This window comes from Triticum aestivum, chromosome 7A (genome assembly GCF_018294505.1).
Source record: "Triticum aestivum cultivar Chinese Spring chromosome 7A, IWGSC CS RefSeq v2.1, whole genome shotgun sequence".
Classification (NCBI taxonomy): Eukaryota; Viridiplantae; Streptophyta; class Magnoliopsida; order Poales; family Poaceae; genus Triticum; species Triticum aestivum.
In genome coordinates this window covers 74178001-74187862 of record NC_057812.1, presented here as the reverse complement: position 1 = coordinate 74187862, position 9862 = coordinate 74178001, and the positions used below count along the sequence as shown (strand labels likewise).

General features: G+C 45.2%; 1 protein-coding gene across 1 annotated transcript; it reads left to right on the top strand.

The window, feature by feature from the left end:
- Positions 1 to 7542: 7542 nt before the first annotated feature.
- On the top strand, positions 7543 to 9461 carry LOC123152390 (uncharacterized). The gene is made up of 3 exons (XM_044571955.1): positions 7543 to 8194; positions 8389 to 8683; positions 9216 to 9461. Exons 1-3 carry the CDS (start codon positions 7658 to 7660, stop codon positions 9254 to 9256), a joined length of 873 nt encoding a protein of 290 aa, XP_044427890.1. The 5' UTR covers positions 7543 to 7657; the 3' UTR covers positions 9257 to 9461.
- The last annotated feature ends 401 nt before the right edge of the window (positions 9462 to 9862 follow it).

The following is a 9862-nucleotide window of genomic DNA, read 5'->3' as shown; positions in this document are numbered from 1 at the left end:
CACATCATCGTCTTCGCGTCCGGGACGCCAGGTGAGAGGCCCTCCATCTTCCCAACTTCCTACTAATCTCCTTGGGTTTTATGTTAATGGAGTAGTCTGCTTGTGTTGGAAAACAGTGTACTGAAACAGCTGCTAATCTGCTTCAGTCAGGAGTTTAGGACTTGACAATTGTTTAAACTGCTGTCTTTGCATTGTGTAGCCTGAAGCTTAGTTGGTTGTTACATATTCCCACTCTTGTTCAGCTTCACATATCAGTTCAGCTTCACATAGAAGATACTGATTTCTACTTATATGTAATTCAGCAAAAAAATCAGGTCCTATCCCACAACACTATATGGAAAATAGTTTCTGCAGTTGCCTTCTTGATTTCGAAACTAGTAGTCTGAAAAACAGTTTTCTGAAACTTTGGGTGAAACTAGTCTGAACTGCTGTAGGATTATTAGATATCAATAGAAGTTGTTGAACCAAATCAATCAACTGCCTGTTGGATTTATGGACAGATGTTAGAAGGCTGTCTGAACTCTGAAGCTTGTTATTGTTTGGTTTTGAATTTAGATGATTCAGTTCTTAATTTAATACTATATGCCACTCTTGGAAGACTTCGCAACTTGAAAACCCAAATCACTTCAACCTGCTCATTTAAACTTCACAGAGAAGAGACCGATTTCTACTATTAAGCCTAATGTAATTGCTTCGAATAATGTGTGGACAAATCCAGGCTGTATCCCACAGCACTATATGAAAGCATACATCAGCTTTCTTCTTGATTATTTCATTAACCTATGACATGATGTATGTCTAACTGCTTCGATATTTCTGCTAATTCAGCCCACGCGGAGGTGCGGTACCCGGATGTCGATGCAGCATAGAGAAAGACCGTACCTGAGCAGGACTCCTGAGTGTCACCGCCTCGGTCACGTGAATCCAAAACTTTTTGTACTAAGATAGGGGTTCAGGAAAACCCAGTAGTTCTTCTAGCTAAACTTTGTCCATTCTCCTGACAGTAGGAAGTCTATTTTGGGTTGCTCTCGCTGTTCTACAATTCAGAAACTGCGTGAACAATGATGTGGTGACATTAGTCTGTTGTGCTCGCGCTGCTGCGTTTCTCTTAGATGAAGCATCGTACACTTATGCAGTGAGTTTAGGAATTGAGTTTAGCTGTGCCGCTTAAAGTTTCAGTTCTATAGCAGAGAATGAATTTGTGTTTTGACAGAGAACACTCAGGCCCCGTCTGGAACAAAGGAATTTTGAGGGAATTTCATAGGAATGCAATCCTATAGGAAACGATTCCTACGTACCGTAGTAGGATTGACTTGAAAATTCCTATAGGAATTCTTCCTTCCCTTCGCATCTCAGAGGATTCTAAACATTTGCTTAAACCTTATGTTTTCACTTTCTTTGAGAAGTCCAATACAACATGTCTCTCCTTTCTCTCTCTCTCTCCTAAAGAAACAATTTCTGCAAAATTCATGTGGAGCGTCCATTCTCTCGTGTGATAAACTCATGTAGAACTAGTTTCTGCACATTATATTGTTGTTTTTCAGGTTTTGTACATAAGCTGTCTTCTTCGTTAATTCTGCAAAACAGTGGTATTTTAGGTATTGACCTTCTCAAACCGTTGCACTACCTGTGACATTATGCATAACTTCCTTGCTGTCTGTTTTAATTCAGCCAATGCCGAGCTGCTGTGCCCGGATGTCAATGCAGAGTAGAGAAAAAGATTTTTTTTTTTCGATCAGAGGGGCCCCATGGCCCCCATTTTCATTACGAAAATGGAGTCACAACATACAAAGCAAGCTCCATACAAATTTAACATTTTTTCGATGCCTAACATCTGCATCAGGAAACACTACTCATACATCTAGAGGCACTTCAACCGCACCTACAGGATGCTACAACAGAAGAACGCTCCAAAGCATCATCGCTACAAATGTTGCCTAATATTTTTGCATCAGGGAAATAAACTCCTACACCTGAGATACCAAAATCTGCATCTACAGGGTGCTATATCAAAAGAACAGAGAGAGATAATCGTAAATGCTGCATCTGTCAACACTTGATCAACAGAGCCTCCGTACAGCTGGGCCCCACCCGTAAGCACGCTTGAAGACGTCCCTCGCTATCTGGGCCAACCTCTTGGTCACTTCCTTAAGAGTTTTTTCCACCCCTCTTTTCTGTAGCACACCCCAGGAATCCAACACATAACATAAAGAGACGATAATATCAGTAGGATCCCTAGGTAAAGAACTCTGAAAGCAGGATTTATTTCTTGCTTTCCAAATCGACCATAACAAAGCAGCCGTACCAATAGCTATAACCATTCTATCTTTCCCAGTATACTTAGGAAGCCAATTCTGGCAAAGGTCAAAGAATGACAGGGGTGTTTGGGGATTTCCCAAAGCACTCCCAACTACATTCCAAAGAAACCGAGCAAGAGAACAAGTGAAAAACAGATGATCAATATATTCATTGGCATCACAAAATTCACATTTGTTGGTGCCTTTCCAGCCTTTTTTACACAAGTTGCCCGACAGTCCACCTCGGACACAATGACATGAGATTCGGAACTACAATTTGCATTGAGATATAGGTTTAGGAAAACCCCAGCAGCACTTGTGATTCTGCTAGCTGAAATTGATTTATTATGCTGACAGGAAGAACCGATTCAATCTACTGCACCCTTGTGGTTACATTTCTACAGACGACAATTTTTTTTTGTTCTTGAACTTGCAGAGCGTCTTTGTTCTTGAACGGTGCGAACTTTTTTTTTTCTACAGACGACAAGGTACTCTTTTTTTTTTCTTTCGATTTCGAAAAGGAGAAGGTACTCTTGTCGGTCGAAAAAAAGGTACCACTACAACAACGAAACCCGTCACAGGCTCCAACAATACAGGCCCAATCAATACAATTTCGAGAGACACGATCAAACATCAAACTACGCAGGACTAGATTGACGTTGTATCGATCGGTCCATGAAAGCAAACTCGATCAGTCGATCAGGCATCGCTGTCGTCGTCGTCGCTGCCGACTCGCCGCTGTCGTTTTTGGTAGTCCGGGGCTTGGAGTTGGACGCCTTGGTTGGCCTTCTCGCAGGCGTCGATCCAGTCGTGGTAGATGTCGACGGGCTCGGTGAGGTGGTGCGCCGTGGTGTGGTAGAACTCCTCGCAGACGTAGCAGACGGCGGTGGCGACGTAGAGCTTGAGGTCGATGGTGCAGGACACGCCGCCGGGGTGGTTGCAGAAGGGGCAGCAGAAGGTGATGTCCAGCTTGGGCGCCGGCTTCTTCCGCTGAGCCATCTTGGAGCTCATCGACTTGCGCTTCGCCATCTTCTTCGATCACCACCAGATCGCAGGTGGGTTCTTCTGGCAGCACCACTTGCGATCACCAAAGGATGTGTGTTGGTAGGGAAAGCTTTGGGTGTGCTTATAAAGGTTCTGCCTGATCCGACTGCATTGCGTGGTGTGGCGGTGCAAGTGCAACGAAGCCCTTAACGAGTCGGAGCCGGATTCTGGCACCCAGTCGAAATGGCCGCGTCGCTGCGAGCAGATTTGCAGCGGGCAAGAGCGGGCCTCGAACTGGAAATCAAATCAAACAATTACCACACGCGTCCTCAAGGTTCACAAATATAGCACTCTCCCGGTCCCAATAACAAAGTCTTGCATGTTGTTTCACATCTATCAACACAATATAAGTCCACCAATCATGTATATGTTCACCCACTCAACTTAACTTGTAATTACTCTTATAATGGATGCTGCAGTACTTGCCTTCCTGGGGCATCCGTGCGATTTCCCCGTCCACGCAGTCTGATCTTATCAATTTCATACGTTTTTTACTGCGTGTTTACTCTTGGGCCGTTTACTCCTGTCTCATGTTTGTGCAAATTTGAAACGTGGATGACGGGTGGGACTCTTTATTTGCGGTATCGCAGACATCAAACAACGCTGAAGAGGATCGTTGGCGTGTGAGGCAAACAACAAAAGGATTCTACCGGACGAAATACTTCCTAGATGGCAGAGTCCTACATGGTTGAGTCTGATTTCCTCGATGACAGACTTCTCCATGGATTATTCCGACTTCCTCCAACACCCAATCGGACATGAGGGCCTGACTCCTCACCCGAGTCCAAGTCTCCTTTGAGGACTCCACTTCATCGCGTCGCACCCTCGATAACGAACTACTCGACAACCGACTCGTCTAGGCCTGGTCTGACTCATCCTCTGGTTTCTCACAGCCTAAAGAGGTGAATGGCGAGTGGACCTCGTTACTTATGGGGCCAAGGTGGACGAAAGACTTCCACAATGGTAAGCTTCTGGATGGCCGAGTCTGAATCCTCCATTATCGAGTCCAACTTCCTCGAGGACTCTGCTTTGCCACGTGGCATCACCGATGGCCGGGTTCGACTCCTCTGCGCCCCAAGTCTGAGTCCTCCAACTATACTTCTTAGAATTAATGGGCTTGGACAATGTGAATATTTAGCAAATTTCAAATAAATTTGAAAAGCCCAGGAATGGCAAGAGATGGAGGTGCAATCTTTAGTCCCACCCAGGAACTGGAGGTGGTGGGAGGCCCATGAATTTTCAGCAATTTTTTTATTTCTCGGTTGTAATTCGTATTAATGCCATTGGTGCAATGAGCATTCCTTTCGGTTAAAATTAGAAGCCCCCCTTCTCGGCTACATTTGGTTTGTACTGCATTGGCATAACGAGTCATCTAGCGCCTTGTTTTCGGAGGAAAGAGGGAAAAAAGTCTAGCTCCTTGTTTCAGGGTCGTGCTGAGTAGGTCAAGTTGTCCCAAAACATTCAACTTCGTATTTTTGGTGCAATGCAAAAATAAGATTCTAGTTCATTTTACTAGGTAGAGAATATCTAGGCTTGATGACTCCATTTTGTGTACGGTTTTCCAAAGGTATTTTGGTCTAACCTAGTGTTTCAACGACTTTTGTCGTTTAACTAATCATTATTTTCCAAAATATAGAGAAACCTTGTTTCCTTACTTGTTTTTCAGAGACAAACACTTTTGGAAGGCTTTGGAGCATATTTAGATGATTGAGGAGGAGTTGGGCCACTTTCCCTATGGGAAGAGTTGCATCCGGCATCAATAGAAGAGAATAAGTCGTGTGGTACGAGTGCACCCGCTCATACCATTGGTCATAACAGGTGGCGGCCTCCCTCTCATCTACAGAAGCAACTTTCATAACCGGCGAGAGAGAACATAGCAACAACATACACAACACCATTGACCAGAGTAAAGGCGGAGAGACCAAGAGGAGATTCGATCTGCCAGGGTGTCGGTCCACTACCTCTCGACCTCGATGCCTTTATAGAGAAACCCCAACAAATATTTATCAATCTTTTTTTTGCTGCTGCCGCTATGCTTTTTCAGGTGATCCAATCTGGAAGCTTTTTCCGGTAAACACCTAGAGGGCGAATTTGCCGCGAGAGCTATATATCTTCATCAAACTCACTACTCTGGTGACCATTTGTGAGTATAGTCCACCTTGGACAATGGGTTCATGATAGTGGCTATGTGCCATCCTCTCTCCTTGTTTTTCAATACAAAGATCACATGAGCTGCCTTACTTGCTTGTGATCTACCTGATGTAGTTCCCGATGTGTTTGTTGCGGTGTGACGAATTGTCACTTTATGCTTAGATTATATATGGATCTTTATTTGGTTTGTTTTGGTCTATTAATCTTTCACTTGCCATGATTAGATGAATGACCTACAAGAGCGAATGTTAGATTGGTTTAACCTTGCAAGTAATCTATCCTAGTGAAGGAAAGGGAAAAAACTAGTAGTTGAATAGGTGTCTCGGTTAGGAACTAGAGGTAAAGAGAATACACTATATATCTACATTATATCACTCTCCTCAATGTAATGCTTTGTTTTAACTTAATACTTAAAGATGTGTGTTGGATAGTGGTCTTAGGTGGAGTATTAGATATATATGCAGCTGGATACGGGTCTATGAATACAAGGATGTAATGCATATATGCAATCGTGACATGTATGATTAACCATAAACACTACAATTTAATTGATACGCAACTGTAATTTTTCTACCACACATATGCTTTCATGGAGAGATGCCACTAGTGAAGTTATGGATCCCCGGTCCTTTATTCCTCATAATCATAAACTTGATCGCTTTACTTATTGTTCTTCTATATTTTGAACTTTTTATTTCATTGCCTAAAAAATCATTTCCATCCACATCATATATTAATGCTTCTAACTAGCAAAGGTGATGAGATTGACAACCTCACTAGAAATGTTGGGTACCAAGTGAAGCGTCTTAGTTGTGTGCAGGTTCTGATCATTGGCTATTGGAAGAAACCCACTGGTTGGTACATTGGTTCTCGACTACGGGTAAAACTTGCTTCCTATAGCAAACCCTTGCGCTTTTGGGCCCAATGTCGTATTCACAGAACAAGCATAAAAACTAGCTAGGGATATCAGGAAGCAATCTCTATGTTGGTAGAGCATGAGATTTTTATGTTGGTAGAGCAAAAGATCAAACAAGTGAAAGTTTGACCAACTTCAAGTGTTTCAAAGAGTTCTCACAAATCGTCCAGCCCTTTGAAAACTTAAATGCTTGAAAACTCTCGTTGCAATATATGCTGGAAAAATTGTCCCTCCTCACCGAGCCAACGAGGAAGAAGACCATGTGTGCTAAATGATGAAACATGAGTACAAGACATCATATTCATACTTGGCACCACCATCGACATCCTAAAACTACGATGAGTAAGCATCATTAACCATCCAACAAACATAAGTCGTTAATCTACTGCACCGGAAAGATTATTGGCTCTCCATTTTTTGTCACCGCGGCTCCATGACAGGATGTGTATAGAGCCGGTAGACCTTAGCCTCACGCCACGAGGACATCCGTAGAAAGGATACTTAACCTTGACATTAAAAACACATAATAATCTACATGCAAAACAATCATCCGGAGTTCCTCGGCTCCATATTCAGAATAGTCATGGACATGAGGGCACCAACACGACACATAGAACATGAGGTGGTGATCAATTTCTCTGCTTTTCTCTCTTTTCTCCCATGGTGGTTAAGGTCCCCCTCGCAATACAATACAACTTGTATGCTTTGATGCGCATGAAACTAGAGTTTATTTTTATGAAACATGATATATATATGAGAACATTGTTTTTAGTAAAGCATGAAAGGAGAGCTTTTTTATTGAGCACAGAAAAACATGACTTTTTTTTTCTAGAAGCATAGCATTTTTTAGCCATTTTAGACAAAGCATATTTTAGCTTTTTTTAGCTTATAGTATTTTTTGAGAAACTTTTTAGCTTGTTGTATAAGCTGAGAAACATAGCAGTTTTTGTTTTGTTTTGTTTTTTGAGTCTACAACAGCAGTTTGTTGTGGACAAGAGACGTGCGGATCTAACTTACGCGGCCCAAGGAGCATACTTTTTCGGCCCCGGCCCGCAAGCCCACCTACGGCGACGGCGTGTCAGCCAGCTTGAAATACTCTGCCTTGGCGCCCGAACGTAACCGCCACAACCAACAGCTTCCTTTCGCTTCTCATCTTCTCTTCCTCGCCGGAGCCCCAAGAAACCCATCCTCACCATCTCTCCACCGCGCAGCGCCGACCGTCTCTGCTCTCCAGCGGCGCCCGCGGCAGATGGAGCATCTCCAGGACGGCCACTACGTGCGGCTGCGGAGCCGCGTGCACGGCACGTACCTGCACGCCGATGAGGACGGGCATGGCGTCTCCCTCCACCACCGCCGGGATTCCATGAACGCGGCTTGGGCGGTGCACTTGTACCACCAGGGCAATGCCGACGCCCTGGCCCAGCACATGCTTCTCTACAGCGCTGCCTACGGCCGCTACCTCGTCGCCACGAACGCGCCGGCGCCGCTGGGCCACCGCGGGCGCTGCGTCGAGCAGCGCAACTACGATGATCAAGAGGAGGAGGCCATCAGGTGGGAGCCCGTCGCCGTCGGTGCCGACTCCGGGAACGACGTCCTGCTCCGCAACGTCGCCGGCCGCCACCTCCGCAACGGCGCCTGGCGCTACCTCCGCGCCAACGGCAGGTACATCCACACCGGCGCCAGCGTCGACGCCTTCGACAACTTCAGCACGAAGATGCACTGGGTGGTGGAGCCCATCCCCTTCAGGGCCGCCATGCCTCTCCTTCGACCTCCGACTAGGGTCAGGGTGAGTCCGCCATGCCCGCTTCTTGATTCTTGTCGAATTTGCGCGACTTGGGTTCTTGAACGCATCGGAATTTGACCGCAAAGATTGCAAATCGTGTTAATTCCATTCGCCTTGGAGCAATTCGTGGCGAATTTGCGCTTCGTGTTTGATTTGATCTCCTGGCATCATGATGTTTCTTTGCGACTCAACTGCAGCTTCCCTTCACCCGAAGAGTCATCACCGTGTTGCCGATGCCGTCGCGGGTGATCGTATACGTGCGGGCGGGCGCCGACGGGAGCCGCATCGCCCGCGGCGCCTTCGTGTTCGAGGGGAAGTCCGTGTTCGACCTGAGGAAAACGCTGATCCGCCGCCTGGAGGCCACCATGGGCGTCTCCGACGTCGCCATGTGCGTCGAAGCCGGTACTTTCGGGCGGCCTACCCCACTCGTCGTCGACCTGCCCCGCAGCCGCCAGAACCTCCACATCCTCGTCTTCCCCGTCCGGACGCCAGGTGAACCCTACTGATCACCCTTTGCAAGATGTTGCCATGATCTTTTGGGTTCTATTTTAATGGAGTACTGTCTTGCCTCAGTGTTGGAAAACAGTGTTACAGTCTGAAAAACAGTTCACTGAAGCTTAGCTGGTCTTCTTCAGTTAGGACTTTGCAATTGCTTGAACTGTTGTATTTGCACTGTGTCTGTTGGATTAATCTGCTCCATGTGTAGTCTGAAGCTTAGCTGGTTGCTAGATGTTCACACTCTAGGAACTTGAAAGAAAATTGTAATTCAGAAAGAAAACTGTAATCAGTTCAGTCATATCATATGAGTTGAGCTTCACATAGAAAATACTGATTTCTATATGATTTAGCCAATTGTGAATTCAGAAAAAAAATTCAGGCTGTATCCCACAACACTACATGGAAACTAGTTTCTACAATCTTTTCAGGTTTTGTACATCAACTGTCTTCTTGATCTTGTTATTGACTCTGTTTTAGCAATATGATGATCTTACCTCCTCACCGTTCCTTGTAAATTCTATTTCAGCCCACGCGGGGGTGCGGTACCCGGATGTCGATGCAGTGTAGAGAAAGACCAGAGCAGGACTCCTGACCGTCGCTTCACAGTTCACTTGTTCAGAGTTTCACCGTCTCAAAACTTTTTGCAGTGAGATAGGGGTTTGGCAAAACCCTTTCTCCTGACAATGTAGGAAACCTATTTGCTGTTCTCAAATTCAGATATTAAGTGCTTGAACAACGATGGGGTGGCATTAGTCTGTAGTGGTTGCAGTCTTATTCCGGCCACTTACGATGTGGTGATAGCAGAGCATGTTTCCAGCAGCGTTGCGTTTCTCTTTGATGAATCATCTAGTGTTGCCACTTAAAGCTTCAGTCCAAACTATAGCAGAGAATGAATTTGTGTTTACACATTCAGAGTGAGTTCAACCAAGGACGGCTTCCCTGTCTTGGTTATGTGCAAATTTTTTGCAGGCCGAAGCCTGAGAATGGTTTTTTTTAGCAAATTTTTAGGGGGGAACTCAGAATAGTTTCTTTTAGCAACTTCTGAATAGTTTGCAGTACAGTATGTGGCCTACTGCTACTTTTTTGAGATAAACAGCGTAGCTTTATTAGATATCAAGGTTCAGAGGAATACATAAATGATCTGGAGGCGCTAGGAGCCACAAATGACGCCCA